General features: G+C 60.9%; 2 protein-coding genes across 3 annotated transcripts; both read right to left on the bottom strand.

Annotated features, from left to right (window-relative positions):
* Positions 1 to 789: 789 nt before the first annotated feature.
* OVCA2 (OVCA2 serine hydrolase domain containing) lies at positions 790 to 1,621 on the bottom strand. The gene has a single exon (XM_061470058.1). The coding sequence runs from the start codon at positions 1,582 to 1,584 to the stop codon at positions 823 to 825; it is 762 nt and encodes a 253-aa protein (XP_061326042.1). The 5' UTR covers positions 1,585 to 1,621; the 3' UTR covers positions 790 to 822.
* A 197-nt stretch (positions 1,622 to 1,818) lies between these two features.
* DPH1 (diphthamide biosynthesis 1) lies at positions 1,819 to 19,484 on the bottom strand. Of its 2 annotated transcripts, XM_061470056.1 has the most exons (12): positions 19,353 to 19,484; positions 18,456 to 18,608; positions 16,141 to 16,204; positions 8,839 to 8,960; positions 7,060 to 7,214; positions 6,287 to 6,408; positions 5,088 to 5,156; positions 4,189 to 4,345; positions 3,180 to 3,280; positions 2,840 to 2,918; positions 2,557 to 2,688; positions 1,819 to 2,111 (listed from the first exon to the last, which is right to left on the bottom strand). In XM_061470056.1, the coding sequence occupies exons 1-12, from the start codon at positions 19,399 to 19,401 to the stop codon at positions 1,959 to 1,961; spliced, it is 1,356 nt and encodes a 451-aa protein (XP_061326040.1). In that variant the 5' UTR covers positions 19,402 to 19,484; the 3' UTR covers positions 1,819 to 1,958. The 2 variants fall into 2 exon arrangements, with proteins under 2 accessions (XP_061326040.1, XP_061326041.1); XM_061470057.1 differs by lacking the exons at positions 16,141 to 16,204; positions 18,456 to 18,608; positions 19,353 to 19,484 and adding an exon at positions 15,316 to 15,472.
* Positions 19,485 to 20,686: the final 1,202 nt, after the last annotated feature.

Here is a 20,686-nt window from a genome sequence, read left to right as displayed (position 1 = left end):
GATGGTTTTATCCCAGTGCAGCTCCCAGGCCCGTTCCTGGCTGAGCAAACACTGAAAGCGCTGCTGGTCCCTGTCCCGAAGCCTGCTCCTTCCACAGCATCCTCCATCCCTCGCAGTGCACACACCACACTGCACAAACAAGGGGCAAATGAAGAAGTTTCACCTAATTTTTCTCTTTTACCAAGTCCATTGCACTGTTCCCCCAATGAGAGCCGTGATTAGGAGCCCTGGGTATGGTACCTCTGGGCTGCAGAGAGCACCAGTCAAGCAGGACCCCTGAAATTATAATAATAAAAGATTTCCATGTTTCTGGCAAACACAGGAACCAAAAGCACAGCGACAAGTTCTTGTTCACAAAGGCACTTGGGACAGAGGATGATACAAAAGGTCCCAACACACCGAACCAGCAGGTATTTCAATCCTGAAAGGAACACCAGCCACACACGAGAGGCTTTACAGACCCAGACCAGCTGGAAGGTTGGCTTAAACTGATATTAAAGCACATGAACTTTTGGGGTAAGAGCTGCAGAAGCCGGGTGCGCTGCAGACCTCTGCTGGGGGACCCTGACTTTGAACACCTATTTAAGTGTCAGAGCACCTCGCACAGGGTCACCCTCCTGTCCTCAACCCCATCGTACCCACACACTCGTATCTATAACATGCCTGCAACAGGGAGATGACAAAGGGCCATTCAGCCTGGACGAACACTGCAGAGCAGCAGGGAGGTGTCAAGAGCTCTTTGGCCCCTCTGGGGGTCACAAACACGGTGCTCTGTCACCACCCCACGGCTCGCTACAGCACCGTTTATTACAGAGCCTGTCATCAAACCGTCCCAGCCTCCAAGGGCTCAGCCTGTCCCTGTGCAGGGCAGAATCGGTCCAAGAAGTCCAGGTACGCCTTCCTCTGTGCTGCAGCCGCAGGGACAAAGTGCCCGCCGGGGTGGCTGAGGACAACAGGCTCCACAAAGCACTGCGCCAGCTCCCTGCTGAGAGAGGCCGCGATGACAGCATCGGTGTCCCCCACAACGTGCAGCGTGGGCAGGGCGATGGGCTCCCGGTAGAAGTGCCCGTGGGCCGGGGCTCTGCTGGCAAAGCCGGCCACCAGGATGGCGAAACCCACCGGGAAGCGGGGATCGCCGCGGGCCCGCAGCGCGCACACCATAGCGGCCAGCGCCGCGCCCTGGCTGAAGCCCAGCAGCCCGTCAATGGGCCCGTGCTCCGCCAGCGCCGCCGCCACGGCCGACAGCGATTCCTCCAGCCCCGCCGGCTCCGCCGCCGCTTCCGCCGCCTCAAAGGTACCAGGCCCGGAGAACCACCAGCCGCGGGGGGGGTCGTCGTTGCCGTCCTCACCGCCGCCGGGCACGGTGTGCGGCGCGCTGACCGGCACCAGCTCGGCGCGGCCCCGCAGGGCCTTGCGCAGCGCCCCGGTGCGCTGCCGGAACCGCGGCCCGCTCTGCCGGTACCCGTGCAGCGCCAGCAGCCGCAGCGGAGCCCGCTCCGACATGGCTCCCGTGGCCGCCGGAAGCCAACTGAGACACTTCCGGCAGCTTCCGTCCCTTTTCCCGCCGAAACGCTTCGCGCTCATTGGACGGCGCGGGGGAAGAGGGCGCCCCCTACTGGTGGGAGGTCGCGGAGCCAAGAAGGATGCCGCGGGAGCGGCGGGATGGGACCTCCGGTGGGGCGGGACGGGACCCCCGGTGGGGCGGGACGGGACCTCCGGTGGGGCGGGACGGGACCCCCGGTGGGACGGGACGGGACCTCCGGTGGGGCCGTGCAGGAAGGCTCGTCCATCGTACTGTCATCCAGTCAAAGTATGGGGTGCACCCCATCCATGCAGGTGCTGGTACCGGCAGCCCCCGGTGGTGCTTACCGTCGAGGAGGGGGGAACAATGGTGCTGCCCGCTGTGCCTGTGCCGGGTCCGGGAGCATGGCGACAGAGGACTGGGGTGCAGGCTGTGCTCAGGAGGTTGCTGGGGTGCTGATGCTCTGCCCATCCTTACTGGTGCTCTGCCCATCCTTACTGGTGCTCTGCCCATCCTTACTGGTGCTCTGCCTGTCCTTACTGGTGCTCTGCCCGTCCTCCACTGGGCTGGGGGGCACGGGTGGCTTCCCCTGCAGCAGAGAGAAGGGAGTCAGAACCGGGTCCCAACCTTGACCTGAGCCGTGATGAGCCTGCCTGTGCTCAGCCCACAGCACCCCATAGGGCACGACTGGGGGGATCCCCCCCCTCCTGGGGAGCCGTGGAGCCAGATGGGTGCTCACCCCGGTAAGGACCGGGGGAAAGACTCGAGGTCCCCTCCTCTCCACCGGGCTGGCACCGGCCCCGTTACTGTTCACCCCGAAGGAAGCCACAGGGTGGCGCTTTTGGCACATGGCACCGGGCACCGCATACACCGGGTACCGCATACACCGTATGGCACCGTGTACCGTACGTTCAACCCGTGCCAATGCTCCCAACGCCCGTCCCTTCCACCCCACAAGGCCACCAAGAGGCAAAGAGATGCAAGAGAGATGGCAAAGGGATGGAGAGGGGAGCTGGTGGCACCATGCTGCCCACCTGGGCCACCCTGCCGCGGTGCAGGGGCTGTGTGCCGGCATGGTTCACCGTCCACGGCCCCAGGGACTGGCTGGCATAGAAGTCCATGGGGTAAGGTTGCTGCCACTCGATGTCCTGGAGAGCCACCATGGCCTGTGGAGGGGACAGGAAGAGTCCAGGAGAGGTCCCAGCCTGGTGTGCTCAGCAGGGCACTGCTGCAGTGAAGCTTGTGGCACAGGGAATCCCACTGGTTTCACATGAGATTGGGAATCCCAGTGGCACAGCCCGGTTTGGGGGTCCTCACCTCATAGGGTGTCAGCAGGGGCTTGCTGAAGGCTTCTCCCCAGTCGATGGACAGGCGGGGACAGGCTACCTGCACCCACCTGGAAAGGAAACGCATGGTGATAAATAGGGATGAGGATTTTGGGATGAAGAAGCCACAAAGTCTTGCAGCAGCCCCCTGGAAGGAAGCTGAGGCAGAGCCACCCTGCCAAGGACAACCATATCCTCTCCTTGCATAGGAAGGACAAGGGTGCACAGCGCCAGCAGGGCACCTTCCAATGGGAATCAGAGGCCTGGACAGCGATGAGGCACCCTGGGGACCCCAGCAGAAGGGAGTTTGAGGGGGGCTCAGCAGCACTCACGCATCCACATCAGGGAAGAGCTGCAGCTTGCTGGGGAAGATCTCAGACAGCAGCACCCTTACGAAGGGCCGACCCAGGGCATGGAGACGCGATTCCAGGTGCTGCAGGAGGGAAAAAGGCACCACAGGGTTAGCAGAGCCCAGAGAAATGTCCCTGGCAAGCCCCCTACGGCCCCTTTTCCTGGCCATCAGACCCTCTGTGTGTCCCAACTCTGCCCCACAGCCTCATCCCCACGGCAGTGGCAAGGCACACGCAGCGACAGGGATGGTGGCCGTGGCTCCAGCTCCATCCCAGCTCTCCCCAGCGCGTGCCTCAGCCTAATGAAGTAATTACAGCTCAATGACAACAATCTGTTCTCGTTAGCGGCTGCCTTCCCTGGGCCGACCGCCTGCTGCGGGCTGCCTGCGGCCAGGAGCTACGGGAGGAGGAGGAGGATGGCCCAGGAGGGGCCAGGGACGGACGTCCTTGTCCTCCGGAGCTGGCACTATCCAACCCTGTGCCCAGCCAGCCCCTGCCATGCCTGTGTCCTGCTGCTGCAGAACAGAAGCTGCTGGGCCCTCCCCACTCAGTTCTGCCCGCTGGTTCCTCCTGCACTGCCCCAAATCTCACCTGCAGCTCCCCAAAACCTTGGGCTCAGGGCACCCCGCTCCCATGGGGCTGAACTCCCCTCGCCTGGCCAGGGTGCAGGAAGTGTCAGTGCGATGGCTGAGCAGGGATAGTGAACCCTCTTGGAAGTTCATCCAATTAAAGCAAAGCCAGGGAATTAATTGCCAAGCTGCCCATGCAGGGGGGTCTTCAGGGCTGGCCAGCTCTCCCCAGCAAGGGGCAGGTTTAACAAGGCCTTCATCAGCTGCTAATTGCCCTGCCTGCTCAGCTAAGCCTAGAGGCCAGTGGCAAGCAGTGGGCTGCCAGGTCTACCCTCACCCCAACAGCGAGGCCAGCGCCAGTGGTACCATTCTTTCCCCTTCCCAGGGGCAGTGCCCAGTGTCCACGGGGAAGGCGCTGGTACCTGCAGGATGCTGGGGGAGCCCTGTCGCCCCAACGTGCCCAAGATGAGCCCCCAGGAGCGGGCAGTGGCAGCGGTGCGGATGGCGTCCTGCCGGGCACGGTGCATGCGCTCGTGGCTGTAGTGCTCCTGGGAGAACACCTTGCTGTAGGGATCATACCTGCAAAGCAGAGCCCATCACCGACCCCTTCCCTCCATGCGGGCCCCAAATTATACCCTCCCCTCATTAGCACTAATTGCCTCCCAGGGCATCCCTCCCTTTGGCTGCAGAAGAGCCCAGCCAGCTCACTCAGGGTACAGAGAAGGGGACAAGGCGAGTGTCCCACCTCAGCCCCCCAACGTGGCAGAGCCTGAGCTCCACACTCAGCTCCGTGCAGCGCTCCCCCTCATCCCAGCTCATCAATTATGAAGAAATCTTTGATTTGTTGCTTTGTTTGACGAGGAGAATTTTAATCAAATCCCACTCGGGTTTCGGCAGCTTCCCCAAGCGCCATAAACCTGACGCGCGCCTCCCGTTAGTAACAAACGACCTACTAGGAAATTCAGATTTCACCAAATGGCCCCAGCCTTTCACTCTTGATATTTCATCTGCTTTCAGCAGCCTCATCATCGCACTTTATGGCCTCTGCCTGCAGCAGCCAGGGCTTTAATGGCTGCACCTCCACGAGCTTTCACAGGTACTTGTCAAAATGTTTATATTCAGGCGGAGTAAATGGCTGGTGTTCATCACCCCCTGCACCTCTTCACCCCTCACCTGCCTGTGCCCCTGCCTGCAGCTCAGCCCTCAGGTTTGGGGTGCTTGGGGGGGGGGGATGGCGGGGAGAACCGGTCCCTGGCATGCTGGGGAAGCTGGGATGCTCCTCACTCTGGGGACCAGAGTGGTACCCGTGGGCTGTGCGTACCTGTAGGCAGGTATCCCGGGGTTGGCAATCATGATGGACTCCAGGTGGAAGCGCCCGTCGCCCAAATACCTGCCGAGAGGGAAGGAAAAGCTATGGCACACATTAAACAGCAGCCCCCATCCATGGGCCTGCTGGTTTCCTAAGCCACAGTGTGTGGAGATGCTGGGAATGCAAGCTCCCGCACTGGGATGCAGGGCAGTGGGCAAAGCTCCCCATCTCCATGCAGCCCTCTGGCGGGCTGGGGTGGGAGAAATGAAGAGGGATGCTCCTGGTGGCCAGGAGCTGCTCCATCTCAATGCCTGCTTCCAGATGTTGCTGCTTCCATTTCTAATCAGATTTCAAGTCAGCAATTACATTTCAAAGCCTTTCATTCAGCTGCCCTAATGGAGTGAGGGCTTGGAAAATGAATTCAGACGTAAAACTTGACTAGATTTTGCCCTTAATTGGAGAATGACATTTTGGGAGATCAAAGCTAATTTGTCTGCAAAAGTTAGCCCCAGAGACATGGGGGGAAGAAGAAAATAACAACATGGGGAGGATGCAGGTACAGCAGATGCGTGCACTTGAGCACCACAGCTCCATCGGCACTGGGAACAGCCCACCCTTACCAAAGCAGTGCCAGCCCTGCCTGCTCTGACACCCCTGGGAGACAGGGAAAGCAGCACCTCTCCCTTGCCACTGGTGTGGCTCAGGGTGAAGCCAAAGACCCCCCCGATCCCATGCCCAGCAATCCTAAATCCCATCTCCCACACTGCCATGCCTGGGAATGCACCAGCACAGCATTCCCAAACCCACACCTGGGCTCCCCGGCTCCCCCCAAGGGTGGGGTCCTTGTGTTTATTTATTCTGGAGCACACTGTATTCACAGTACATTAAGCATTTCCATTACCTAAAATAATTAGGTGATAGGAAGCGAAGTGCTCCCTCTAATTTGCTGTCCTTAAATAAAATTAATGTTGCCGTGATGTTGGGCCCCGGCCATTTGTCTTTTCCAATTATCCACCTGCCCTTCCATCTATTATCTATTCTGATATACGACTCAATTATTTCCTCCGTGCTAGGAGCACACACCACTCCGAGCAGCACAGGGAGATGGAGGGGGCCCATCCATGCCCATGGATGTCCCCCCCCCCTCGACTCACTCCATGCCCAGGCAGGGGGTACAGGCAGGAGGAGCCTGGAGGACCTCAGGTACTTACACAATGGCATCTGTATCCTGGGCAAGCCATGGTGATGTGCAGCCCAAAATCTCCCCTGGGGACAGCGGCTTGCACTGGGGCACACACACCTTGTACTGGGAGCGCAGCTCCTGCGCTGCTGCCTATGGGAGACGTGGGGTTAGCAAAGGGCAGACCACGGCATCGAGTGTGGCTGAGGCTGGTGATCCTTGGCAGTGTTGGGGACACCCCAGCCCTGGCAGTCGCAGTTGTTGTGCCTGAGCACAACGGCAGTGGAGGGGAACCGCTCTGCTCGGGGCAGCACCCGGCTGGGTAATGGTCCTGCCCAGCCAAAACGCTCAGCAAGGCTTAGCCAACATATCAATTAAAAGACAAGAGAACATGCTCAACGCTTCAGTAGCCCCGTGTTTAGATAGACATGGCTCAGGAGGCTCATTCATCTCCTCCCGTCCTGCCCAGCTGGCTATTCAGGGGCAGACAGACAGACCCTCCGGAGCTTCCCCTGCCGCTGCCGGCACTGCATCAAAATGCCAAGTGCTCCACTGCCTGCCCTGACATTTACAGAGCAGCTCCCGGGGGAGGCAGGGAGGGTGCCGCCATGAAACATTGATCAGAGTTATTATAAAGTACTTGATCAACATTACAGCAGCAGCATATTATGGCAGCGACTCGACAGAGGGGAACCGGCACCACCAGCACCCCGGGGCAGCCGCTCCAGCCACAGAAACAGAGCAGGGTCGAGGTGGAGGAAGACACGAGCATCATCCTGCACTGCCCGGGTGCCCCCATCTCACCTGCACTGTGGAGACAAACTGGATGGTGCTGACGAGGGCCAGGGAGGTGCCCGCTGGGAAGTTGAAGCGAATGGTCTCAAGGAAATGGGCTGTGTCGATCTTGATGTCCACGAACACGTAGAGCATCTTCAGCCCCTGCGTGGTGTCAATGGGAACTGGTGAGAGGAAGAGAAAGGGTGCGAGTGTGGGGTACACCCAGGGTCCTGGTGAGCCCCTGGCTGCTGCTGTCTGCAGCTGGGGGGATAAAGCACGTTCGTGGGGCTCCCTGTGCCCTGACTTCCCCAGGGTGCTCTGTGCCACCCCTCTGCCCCTGCTGACACCCCAGGCAGAGCGTGCAGATGGGAGCCATGGGGAGCACCTGCTCGTTTCTCTCCTGGATAATGGCAGCCTGGGGAATCAATGAACACAAATCTAATTACCCCCGGTGCTAAGAAGCCTCTGTCACCACGATTAAGTGAATAATTAAAGTACACAGAGTCCACATCGATCCACGGCTCCGCGTTCACTTCCCATTTTGGCGCTCTTCGCCTGATCACAATTAAGTGCAAATTACTCCCTCCCGCGGGGCACGCGGGGCCGGGAGGGAGAGGGCAAGCACCCGTGTGCTGCATGGGGGCACGTCCCACCAGCGGTGACAGCAGCACCATGGGCAGCCCAAAAGGAGCCCAGCACCCTGGGACACATTCAGCCCTGGGCAGGCAAGGACCACGGAGCCATAAGCAGCGGATAGTGGCTGAGCTGGCGACAGGAGCAGTTCCAGATGTGATTCCCGTCTTCTGGAACAGCTCAGCTCTTGCCCAGGCACACTCCTAAGCACCATCATATAGGGTCCCTCTCCACTGTTCATTCATGAAGAGCAGGCCACAAACTAGAGGGTTTATAGTCCCTGTTCCAGTGGTGCCCGTAACCCGCCTTCCATAACAAAGCACTCAGCACAGATATTTATCACTGCAAATGCTCACGCCGACAAAGCTTTTAGGACAGAGTTCTCAGCTGGGGAGTCTGTATTTCACCCAGAGCCTGGTGTGATTCTTCAAACCCATTTATACGGCCCCATAAACGTCCAGAAGGGCTGCCAGGTGCCGGGAGCGCGGCGGCGGCAGCAGGGACGCACTCTCCTGCTGCTCGCTATGACAATTCTGCAGATCCACCTTAAAACCCAGAGTGCCTTATTGTTATTTTTGGGCTGATTCCATCCTGGGTGGACTTCAAAGTTAGCAGCATCTGGGACAGCAGCACAGTTTCCATGGCAACTGGATCCAGAGTACTGTCCGCCTGGGGAGCACATAGCCTCCTCCTCCCTTCCCCGCCCAGCCTGCGCTGCACCCGCAAAGCTGCCTTCCCCAGCTCGGGATGAGCGGGATCCCCAGCACATTGCTCTCCTTTATCATCATTCCCAACATCCCCCAAAGCCCAGAGCAGCCCCCCAAAAACCCATCCTGAGCGAGCAGGGTCCTGCCAAGCCATGGCCTCGCCGCTCTGCTCTTGGGCACGGCGCCGCGATGCGCGCGCTGCGTCGGCGCACGGCTGAGCACACCGAGCCCTGCTGCCCCCCAAATCCTGCCCGCAGGCAGCCACCCAGCCAGCATGGCCCCATCCAGAGCCAGCAAGCAAGGCTGGAGAACAGAAATCCCTTTGGGAAGGGATTAGCCCTTGGCACCACATCCCCGAGCTGGCGCTGAGCAGGGCGGGGAGCGGCTCTGCGCTGCACGGTGGCAGCCTCTGCAGTGCCACCACGCATGGCTGCCTCAGCACAGCCCCAGGGCGAGTGTCACCTACTCAAGCAGCTGTGTCCATAGTGCACCAAGAAGTCAGCACCCAGGGCCCGCGCTGTGTAGTCATCCACGCAGCACGCACCATAGGTCACGTCGCCCATCACCACCGCCTCAGCGTCGGTGAACCTGCGGGGAGGAACAACGGTGAGGGAGGGTGCGGGACCGCAGAACCACGTCCTGCCCCACAGCGGGCATCGCTACCATGGTGGGGGGGGGACACCCCGCGCTGCCGTCGAGCCGAAGAGGACAAGCACTGGCTACTCTCTGAGATGTCAACATGATTAAGCTGGAGAGCCGTAATCCGCCTCTTCAATTGGGTAAAGCTGTTTGCAATTCAGCGGATTATCTGCTCATCAAACAATACGCTGCCAGCTTCCTAATGCTCCAGCGGGGAGAGGAGCACAGGGAGACCCGGCGCAGCGCGGTGCCACCGCTCCCACCAGCCAGCCCTGGGGACCAGAGCCACTGGGATGGGCCAGAAGAGTCACACAACCAGGCTGGCTGAGCCCCCAGCCCCCTGTATCCTAACTTGTGCTTGGCTACATCACCCATGGGTGCCAGTTTGGCCAAGCTGGGTGCTCTCCAGGACCAGCTACAGTGCTTAGCTGGCACTTGGCAAGGAAAAGCACTGAATGAAGCTGGCGCTGTTCCCCTATCCCAGCTCCAACATCCCGGTGCTCCAGTCTGAGCCCACTTGGCAACCGCTGGCTGGTTGAGGGGCACGAGGTGGCAAAGCTGAGGCTCTGGCATGATTTAAAGGTGCCACCTTTGTGGGTATTTTACGGCACCATTTGGGGGGATTATTAGCTTGGCTGCCTTCCCAGGGAGCTGCCGTGGCACTTCACGGATGAAAGCAGGTATTGCGATGACAAAGCCCTGAGCCTGAAGGGGCTGCTTAAAGCAGATGCTAATTCCTTATTTACTCCGAGGTCACACCAGAGGCTGTAGCTCGATGCCAGTGGAGTCCCCCTTGACACTGACGTGGGGCTGGGGTGAAGAGGCCACGCCAGGGGAGGAGAACACCCTGGTACAGCATCACCCCGCAGCAGCACCCGGTGCTGGCTGGGGACCAGGGTCCCGCACGTTCCCCCCTTCGAGCGCCACGCTGGGAGCGTTAACGTCGGTGGCAAGAATAGAAATGGTGGGCAGAGCTGGGCAGATGGCAGAAGGTGGAGAAATGGTGGAGCGTGCTGAATATTAACAGCTCCGGCCCATCCGTCAGCGCCCGGGGAGGGGAACAAGGGAGTAGTTCCACTGGAAGCACCCCCGGAGAGAGGGCAAAGCCATCCCCACCTCCCACGTACAGCCTGAGCATCTCCCGCTCCCTGCAACGTCCCAAGAGCTGAGGACACAGCTGGGCACTGTCAGGAGATGGAGCAGATCCAGCCAGCACCCAAACCCCATGGTCCCTCACCTCTGGCAATGAGAGGACGGCTCCTCCGCTCCTGCACGGCCACGCTGCGTGGCTGGGGGCTGCTAGGAAGGTTCGAGAAGGCTCTTCCCCACCCCGCCTTGAGCCCCCAGCCCCCTTCCCTAATGAGAGGTGATGAGATGAACATGAATCAGACTCCACACATCTCAGCAAAAGTGGAAAATTATTCAGCTCCTTAAGATTCAGGACGGGGAGGTCTGACTCAGAGCAGCAGCCAGCGCCGCTTAATTTTTTATAGATTAAAATGTATGCAAATTGGCCCAAACCCCAGAGAAAGTCCCTGGGGGTGAAAAGCAAGAAAGTGAAATAGCAACAGTGGAAGGAGGAGGGCAAAGGCACCCGTGGCCCCTGCCCAGCGTGTGGGGCTGCAGCCGGCATCCCATGGCCACCAGCCCGCAGGCAGGGAGAGATGAGGCTGAGCCCTGCCCTGGCCGGTGCAGGGAGCAGAGCCACGGCTGAGCATGAAGGGAAGGGGCCATGGGATGATGCTTGGTGAGGATGGAGCCCAGTGGTGCTGCCATTGTGGCTGGTGAGGCTGGAAGGGTGCCCAGAAGCAGCCCAAAGGCACCAGGATGGGACAGACCGGGGTCACCCGCGCTGGCTGGGCTGGCTGCTGGAGCGGAGCAGCAATCATCCCTTGAGGCAAATCAAAGGCAAGCGCGGGGGCCTCCCCTTGATGTTTTAATCAGTTCAGTGTCGCCGGAGCCTTTCATCAAACTACAGAGGAAGGAAACATCAATTAGCAGCAACCTGCCTGCGATGCGGGTCAGGGAGCTGCGCACCAACCAGGCCGGACCGGGATGCAGGAGAGCTGCGGTCACAGGAGCATCCTTGAGGGTGTTTTGTGTCCCTGCGACTCGTGACAGCCATGGAGAGGTCCCGGCAGCGTGCTGGCAGGAGGACACGGTGACAGGGCTGTCCCCACTCAGCACCGAGCTGCTCACTACAGCTGGGAGCTCATGAATATTGAACACACGGGGAGGTTATTCATCTTTTACGTCCCGCAAAGCTCGGCTCATTCTGAGAAACCACCCGGCCTTAGCATTTTTCTCATCTCCCCCTAATTCATTGCCTCCTCTTTTAAACAGATGGCTCCCAAAATCCCATTTATAAAGCACCATGCTCAGTGCTGGCAGGATGAGTGCCTGCCCGGCCCCGATCCCAGGCCACTGGGATCCCCAAACCCTTCCAGCCCCACTCTCCCCTGGCCAACGCAGAATGGAAGCAACAACAACGCAGGGACAAGGTGGGAGCTAGAGACAGCAGATACAGGGCCAGCATGTGCCCAAGCATGGGGCAAGCCAGTCCCCATCACCTGAGTGCAGATGCCAGGCTGGAGCAGGACTGATTTATCCCAGCTCCTAGACAAATAAATGGGAGTGTTTGGTGCTGGCAGGAGCGTGGGGTCCCCTGACACCAGAGCAGTGTGCGAATGATACCGTGCTGCTCCTCACTCTGTGAAGCTGCGCTGCTCTCCCCATCAGAGAGAAGTCCTCAGCTCTGGCACATCCATCGTGCCTGGTGCCACCAGCCCTTGGTGGGGACTGGGATGAGTGCAGCCAGCCCGGGGGGATGGAGCTGGGGCTCCTGTGTGCTCTGCTGGGACAGGGACACGGAGTGGGCTGCTCCTTGGATCACAGCCACCTGCCTCATCTGCATGTGGCTCTTTACAGCACAGTCACACTGTGGCGCGTTGTCACCTCCCTGCCTGGGGATAATGCCCTGCAAATACCCCATGCCCTGTCCCCTGGGGTAAAGGCAGAGCCTCACCGTCACCCCACCACCCTACACCCACTGCAGCACCCAAACCCAGCCCATGGCAGTGGCTGCTGCTCTCCGGGCGCAGGGGGCTGAGCGCAGCCCCGGCTGAGAACAATGCGTGTAATTAGTGGAGAAGCCACCAAGCCCCATTACCAGACTCCCAACTTCATTAGCACAGGAAGACTGCACCTAATTAAAATAATGAGTTTGCAATTTTCCTGCAAATGGCGCTGGAAGAGCCCTGCTGCAGCCGGGCAATCCCTGCTGCCGGGTCAGGACAGGGAAAGGTGCAGCACCCACCTCCATCTCCCTCAGGACCTCCTTTGTCCTCACAGGAGGTGCCAGGGACAGCCCCGTTATCCCAAAGGACATGTCCTGGGGCTACCCCGGCTTTGCTGGCCCTTTAGGGAACAAAGTAAGGCAAACCAGGCACGGTTCATAGCATGGCAGAGCCACCATGACCATGCAGCACACAGGTGCCTGTCCCCTCTCCTCCAGGGCCAGGCCATAGCATTGCCCGTTGGTGTCAGCTCCATGGGGACACGAGGAGGCGGCATGGGGCGCACGGTGGTGGGTACCACACCACAACAGGCATATCACAGCCCTGGGAGGTGACAGCAATATAGGCTCCACACACTCCCCCCTGCCACGTCCCCCCCACACCATCATCACCCGGGCTGAGGTTTTAAACATCTCCAATGAAGTGAGAACTTCATTCTCCCTAATGATGCTGTTGTGCGGTTAATGATGGTGATTAAATTCCCCTGCACAGCGGTGCAGCACCCGCTGCCAGCACCTCCAGCTTGCGCCTGGAGGACAAGGGGAGAAGGGAAAGCAGCGCTGGCCGGCCCACCTCCGTCTCTGTGCAGCTGGGGCTGGATCCTGACTTGGGTTAGTGCCCCAGGATGGCCCTTTGGGACCTCTCAGTGATGCTGCCAGCTTCACCGCGCTGCTCAGTGGCACTGGGGACCAGCCATAAGGGGCTATTTTGTCCTTGTTGTCACAACCACTGGCCATAGTGGGGCACTTAAACCGATGTCAAAGCTGCTGGATTGTCTGCATGGACGTTTAACACTATACAGATCAACCAGAGATGATTCAAGACCCCCATCACTCTGAAACATCCCTGTACACCGTGGCACCACGGGCACCAGGATGACCTGTGCGCTCCCAGCACCGCCTCACAGAGACACCCAAAAGCCATCAGGTCATTAGGAGGTGCTAAGGCTGCGACAAGGGCAGCCTCTGTGGACAGCAGAACAACCCCTGGTCCCCTCCACCATTGCCCATCCCTACTGACTGCTTAGCAGGAGCCACTCACCCCGTTGTGGCACAGGCAGACAGAGGGATTAGCAGCCGTGAAGCCCAAGAGCTGACGTTAAACACGGCATCAAAACCCCACCTGATCCTTCCTGGGGTGGCGAGAGGAGGGGTCCCCTCCTTGCTGCACAGACCCCCATGGAGCTGGAGGTGAGGGGGGGGCACCGCTGCCACCTCCTCAGCACGACAACGGCTGGGCTGGGGGGCTGCCCCCCTCCCGGAGCCGCAGTCCAAGCTTCCCCCCCCCTCCCACCCCACGCTCCTCTCCCTGCTGCCGCCCCCCAGCACGAGTTACCCTGCGCCGGATTGCATCAGCCGTGACAAACGGAGCCGATTTGGAAGGTGCTGCCAGAGCGTCGTGATGCATTTTTGGCAGCCCACCGCCCCACCACCAGCTCAGCAGACCCCGGCCCTGCCGCCCCCCCCCCCCCCCGCAGACAGCTGCTCCCCCCAGTGTGGGTTCGGTAATGACAAAGCCATTAACGCTAATTAAGCGGGCTTCACACACCGGTCAATGCTGTGAGCGCCTCTTGCCTTCAAAGACTCCTTTCCAGAGCAGTGACACGGTGACACTCCAGCTACATCTTCATCCCCGCAGCCCCTCGGGGCTTGGCAAGTGCAATGCTGGGAAGACCAGACAAGATGCTGGGGGGGGGGGGGTGGGGGTGTCCTCCGGGGGGGCTGCTGATTTCCACATGGCAGTGAGGGACATGGTGACACTGCCATCCCCCTGCACAGGGACATATGGACCCACAGCACCGCATCCTCCCTAAGCCACCGGTGCTGCAGCGCAGCGAGGCCAGGTCCTCGCGCTCCAGCACCACAGGGTCATGGCACAGATAGTGTATTGAAAGGCAGCTCCAGCAGAAGGGATAAATATTCCTTCTGAGCAGCAGCAGACACAGCGCCAGTCGAGCTGGAACACCCAGGGATGGGCACTGTGGTCCCAGCCCCACGCTCGGCTCTGCAGCCACTACCGGGGCACACAACAGAGGAGGAGCTCACTGGCATCCCCAAGCCCCAAATCCCACAACGAGGAGGGAGCAGAAGGCTGCAGGGATGAGCTGGGAGAAGGGCTGCATTGAGCAATGCCCCCCTTGTGGGCACAGGTATCCCTGGCACGCTCAGTCCTCCATCCCCTCTATCCCCAGTGGGAAGGGAACATGCACACACCCCCCCGCCCAGGGGTGACAGCACCCCAAGCTCCCATCCCCAGCCTGACTGCATGTGGATTCCTGTCACATCAGAGGCTCGTCCAGCCCCACTGCCAGGTGAGGAGGGGGTGAGGAGGGCCAGCAGGAGCAGCGGAGCCATGATTCCACATCAATGCCCGTGATGAATATTAATAGCAGGAGGAGGCAGCGCTAAGGAGGCCACCTGACGATTCACACCTCAACTACAGCCATGCAACCGGGTCCCAAACGTGTTCCCAAGGGAGCAGGGACAGGGCTGGGCTCATCCTGCCCATGGCCACAATCCTCCAGCACCCACTGCTGGTACCCAGCATGGCCACATCCACAGGCAGAATGAGGCACCCACTGCTCCCAGCAAGGCACTGGGGTGCTGCACAGTGGGAGCGAGGCAAGGACATGGCCTTGAAGCCATCTCAATCCCAACCACCAACCCGTAGGTGTTGCCACGTCCCCTCTCTCGGCTGGGCACCTCTACCCATGCAGCACCCATCTCCATCCACAACCTCTCACCCTGGCAGCCAGCACCCCCCCGGAGCACCCCCAGTACAGAGGGTGAGTCCAGCACCCTGCATCCACTGGGATGTGGGGCTTAAGGTTTCATTCAGATAAAAGAAACCCCTTAATCCGCTGCCTTTGAAGTCGGAGACATGAAAGCGGCTGGGTGCCAAAGCCGGAGAGGAGGCAGCTCCACTTAAAGGGACAAGCCCACACGGAGCTGCCCACACTCGCACCCATCCCCTGCCCCCCCCAGCACCCATCCCCTGCCCGCACCCACCTTCCCCCTGCTCCCTCGCCCAGCCCGAGCGTGGGGCTGCCATGATCCTGCGGGGGAAAACGATGGCAAAGCAGGGACAAAGCCATAGGCACGGCCCCCTTCCCACCCGGCACGGCTCCAGCTGCTCGGCTGGCGGCAGCAAGGAGGCAGCTCGCTAATGAGAGCTTCGACCCCGATGGCAGATGGGGCAGAGGGTGCTGTTAGCACCGCTTCACTGGGTAAAACCAGGGAGGGGCTGGGGAGGCAGCAGGGAAGGGACATTACAGCCAGCTCCTCTCCGGTTTCACCTCCCAAGTGGCATTGAGAATGAAGAAAGGAGCCACTTGGCGGGGGCTGCTTACAGACCCCCCCCCCCGCTCTGGGCCACCACCATGGCCTCAGGCCTTCCCTGAGAGCAGCAGGGATGGGATGGTGGCACTAGGAAGGACAGGAGACGTGCGCAGCAGCGGTGGCCCCGCTGCCCTCCCTCCCGTCGCTGGCGTCAGGCGGTTGTTAACACGGCTGCTCCCCGGCTCCAGCACCAACCCTGAGCTTGTCCCAGCTCCCAGCACAGCAGCGAGGACCAGGCTGGCACCCTGCCCGTCCCTTGTCCCCAGGGCTGGCAGCAGGTCCCTGTGATCTGCCGCAGGGCCACAGCGCTGCCTACGCTTGGATGTGGCCAAGGTGTCCCCGCCAGGGCAATCACACTGGGCCTCCCTTTCAGCAGTAGCTTTGAGCTTCATCCTGCCCAGGCAGCCCCATCCAGCAGCCGTCCCATTCCCAGCAACAGCCCCATCCCCTCGGGAGCCCCTGGAGCAGGGAAGCATGGAAAAGCTGTCATCTTACCGCTCAATGATGTCTGCGATGGTGCAGGCGAACATGAGGAGCCCTTCTGGCATCTGCAGGGCCACTGGGAAGAGAAACAGCCCCGGGGTTACGAGGGGCTGGAGGGGACACCCTGAAGCAGAGACTTGGGTACCAGCCAGGCCACAGAAAAACCCAAACCAGCCAGGAATTGGCCCAAAACCCCAGTGACTCTGGCAGCCGGGGTGCACGCGGTCCTGCTTTGGGCTGTATCATTCCCCCTGCTTGGATCCAGCCCCTCATCCCATTAGGAACCCGCTGACACTGCCGGTCTCTCCCGCTTCCCTCAGTAATGACTTCTACATTTTAATTAAGTGCTGCTCAGGAAAAGGCACTTTCTTCTGTTTATTTTAAACCTGCTCCTAATAATGTGCCCCTGGTTCTGCTGGTACAGGAATGAGTGAATAATCATCCCCTATTCAGCCTCTCCACATCACTCACTGTTCTACATCCTTCTATCATATCCTTCTTCGTTCACCTCTTTCCCAGCTAAAGGATCTAAATCTATTTAATCTCGCCCTAGACAGAAGCTGTTCCAAACCTTTGATCATCCCCGCTGCCCTTCCCCACACCTCCTCTCCCTGCTTCCCTCCCTGTTTTGGGAACAACGCTGCATTGTGCCTTGCAGGAATACACTCATCAACAAATGATGCTGCCTGGTTTGTTCCTTCCTCACAGCTTGGAACAATCCCTTTGCCTCTGCAGCCCAGCTGGGCCCCCCAGTGCCTGGGGTCCAGGCAGGAGCCCCTCCTGGATCCCCGCAGGGCTGCCCACGCCAGTGTAGAAGGAGCAGGGACTATGGAGGAGGAGATAAATGGAGGAGGCCCCATTAATCCCATTGTCTCACCTCCCCATCCCAGCAGTATCTATCCAAGCATCCTCTTTAGATCCCCCTCCAACAGAAATCCCTGTGCTGCCAAGCCCAGCCCATTGGCCAGCACGGAGCTATGTAAAGACCTGACCTAAACTGGGTTAATCTCACCCTGCTCCAACCCAGAGGGCGCAAGGGAAGCTGCCTGCACTCTGCCAGCCCCTGCCTGACCCTGGATCAGGGCCGTGGCATTCCCCATCACATTTAGGACCATTTGGGACTGCCCTCCACCCCGGACCTCTGCCAACAAGCAGACCTGCAAACCTCTCCCAGCGAAGGCAATAGGCAGCTCTGTGCCAGCATGGAATACAGGGAGAAAGGATAACACCCCCCAAGCCCCACTGCACGCAGGACACAGGCAGGGCTGGCTGCATCCCGATGGGAAGCTGCGTTCCCCCAGCAACGAGCCCCTGACTGGGCTGTGCTCAGGCAGGGTTTTAAATCCCAGCACGGCTGGTTGGCTGATGGGCTGCAATCCCAGCTCCCAGACCTAAATCCCAGACGCCTATTTACATTTAATTAGGAGGTGCCAAGCAGCAGAACACAGCAAGGAGAGCCAGAGCTGCACGGATGGGCAGCCTCAACGCGTCCCGCACCGCAGCCGGGATGGACCGGGCAGCCCCACAGCTTCCAACCCTTCGGCATCGCAGCCGGGCTCAGCCCAGCAGCAGCTCCTGGAACATCCCCTCTGATGCTGCCAGCCCGGCTGCAGCACACAGAGACATTCCCAGGTGGATGCAGCATTCCAAATGTGGCTCTGCCTGGAGCCTCTAGCACCAGCAACCCTGGGAGTGATCCCTGCCTACATATGAAGCTAGGGAGGGGACACTGATGACACCCAGGGATGCTCCATGCCATGATGCCTGCAGCTGATCACACACTGAGTGGGGGGGGGCGGACACCATCCCTGGCACCACCCCAAAGCATCCCGGCGCCTGCTCCAGGGCCACCACAGCCACTTCCCACCTCCCCAGGGCTACAGCAAGCCCCTAAGGAGGGTTCAGACCAGACCATAGCATGGCTCAGCTCCCTGCCAGGCCCCCTGGAGCTGGGAATTGTGGGGCTCTCTCTGCCCAGCCCCAGCAGCATGGCAGGAAAGCGCAGGGAAAGAGGAGAGCAGCAGGGACCTGGCTGGTATCCCAGACACATCTCACAGGCTGACAGGTCCGCGCAGCTCAACCTGTCCTGTCCAATGTGATTACAATCCAGAGATACAGATCTATTAAAGCCCCTCGAGGGGAGAAGAGCTCGCCAAGAGAGAGTTCAAACACGCCAGGACACGCAGGGCAGCTCAGCACCGTCCCTGCCCAGCTTCCCCAAGCCCCACACCCGGCCCATGCAGCTCCCCTTGCCACCGAGGGGCTCAGCATCACCACCCCACCGCACTGCAGCCCCAAACCCCTCATTGCCAAGGGTCGGTGCTCACCCTTCTTGGCCCGAGCCTGCCGGATGCGCCAAATGGTCTTGGGGATCTCAAAGTTGTAGTTTCGGGGCAGGGCTTCTGCCGCCTCCCGTAGCTCCACGTTCCCAAGGATCTCCTCAGGAACCTGCTGTGCCACGTGCCGTGCACGGCCTCGGCCTGCGGGACAAAAGGGGGGGGGGGCTAAAGGAGAGGCCAGGAGGGCAGCACGCCCCATACGTACCCCATGGACCACCAGCATCCTCACTGCCCTTACAGCACCCCCGGGGGCAAGCGGGCAGAAGGGGGTGAGTTTCTGCCCTTCATTATGGCATTTTGGGGGTAAAAGCATGGGGTTTTTTGCCCACTGTAACTATGGCCCCAAGAGCAGGCACAATCCTCATTGCCTTTACACTACCCCCGGGGATAAGCAAACAGAAGGGGGTGAGTTTCTGCCCTATGGCATTTTGGGGGTGAAAACACCCCTTTTTTGCCCACAAAGCACCCCTACAGAGGGGGCAGACTCATTCAATGGACCAGCAGGCACAACCCCCGATGCCTCATCCACAGCACCCCGATGGTGGTGGTGGGTGGGGGTCCAACCTGCCTTATCCAGGGGATCCCGTTATCCCATTGCGGGGAAAACAAAGGCAACAGCAGCGGGTGAGCCAAGCTCGTCCCTCGGGCAGCTCATCCCGGAGCCGGCCCCCGCCGCCACCCGCCTCCCCACGGCTCGGCTCGGCTCGGCGGGGGAGTGACAGCAGGGCGCTTATTCACTATTTCCAGCCCAACACCGGCACTCATGAGCCAGCGAACCCTCCCCGCACGGCCCACGGCCGAACCGTCAAAGGGCCTGCTGGGCCGGGCCGAGCCGAGGAACCGAAATAGAGCCCGGTAACGGCGTTAACCCCGGTCTCGGCCCACCTGAGGCGGGCACCGGGGCCGCGCTGCCGACCCTCACGGAGGCCGCCATTGCTCTGGAGCACGTGAAGGCGGGAAGGCAGCACTAAGCGAGCCCCGCGCTAGGCCAGAGCAGTCGCCGGCCGAGAGATCGAGTGTAGGGGAGGGATGGGGAAGGGGGGGGGGAAGAACCGGCAGGCGACCGACGGGACGGGCGGTGCGGAGGGGAGCGGTGGGTCACACACACGGTGCCCCACGGGCGTTTGGGTGTGCAGTGGGATGTGTTAAGCGCTGTGGTGGTCGGGATGCCACGTTTAGCACCGGGGATATGGCCCCGCCGCGTCTCCATACCGGTGATGACGGCTCCGGGGCTGCCGGTGGTAACGTTAACGCAGGGATGGGGAGAAGGCACCGGAGCTGCTGCCGTGTCCTCTCTCACCCGTGTCAGGGAGCAGAAGCCAAAGCCATGCGAGGGGTGGGGCAGGAGGGACCCCTGGGGCACGGGTAATGGACCGGGGGGGGACGGGGGGACAGCGGGATGCCCCCGAGCATAGCGGGGACCCGGGCGGGGCGGTGGGGACAGCAGCGCTCCCGGTGGGTTAACGGGACTGAGGGGAGGAGGCGAGAGGGACCCGAGAGGGACAGAAGGGACAGCCCGGGGACAGCGGGACCACTGAGACGTTGGGAACTCGGTGAGGAGTGCGGGGATAGCAGGGACTAGGGAGGGGAGAGGGGACAGCAGAGCTCCCGGTGGAGCATCCGTGATCCCGGCGGAATAGCAGTGGTAGGGCGGAGGGAACGATACGGGGCGGAAAGCACGGTAGGGAGTGACAGGGACCGTGCGGGGCAGAGGGGACAGCGAGAACAGCAGGGACAGCGATCTGGACACCGGGGGACGGAGGGAGCGATGAGAGGCGGAAGGGACGGCAGGTCCCCGGGGAGCGGCATGACCGGCGCTAGGCAGACGGGACCGCGGAGACAGCCGTGACCCCTGCAGGCGCGCACGGGTCGGGAAGCAGACCCCCGATGCTGTACCGGGACACCGGGGGTGGGGACACACGACGCCACGGAACGACGGCGGAGGGGACGATGATGGTGCGGGGATGACGGCCGGTCCCAGGGGGACCGCAGAGCCCCGGAGGGGCAGCGCTGGGCTGTGACCGCCGGTGGGGCGGAGGGGACCGGGGGTAGCGGGGAGGGGAGGGAGAGCGGGGAACGGGAGCAGCGGCACTTTCACGAACTGTCCACGGGAGGCGGGAGAGACGGCGGCGGCGGAGGAAAAGGGGGGGCCCGGCAGGGCTCGCCCAGCCCAGCCCAGCCCAGCCCGGTCCTGCCCGCCCCGTCGCTGCCCCGCCCCG

Source organism: Pezoporus flaviventris, unplaced genomic scaffold, assembly GCF_033815535.1.
Source record: "Pezoporus flaviventris isolate CSIRO_AGI_PZ_B2104156 unplaced genomic scaffold, CSIRO_AGI_Pfla_v1 ptg000063l, whole genome shotgun sequence".
Taxonomy (NCBI): domain Eukaryota; kingdom Metazoa; phylum Chordata; class Aves; order Psittaciformes; family Psittacidae; genus Pezoporus; species Pezoporus flaviventris.
This window is presented reverse-complemented; position numbering and strand designations above follow the sequence as displayed.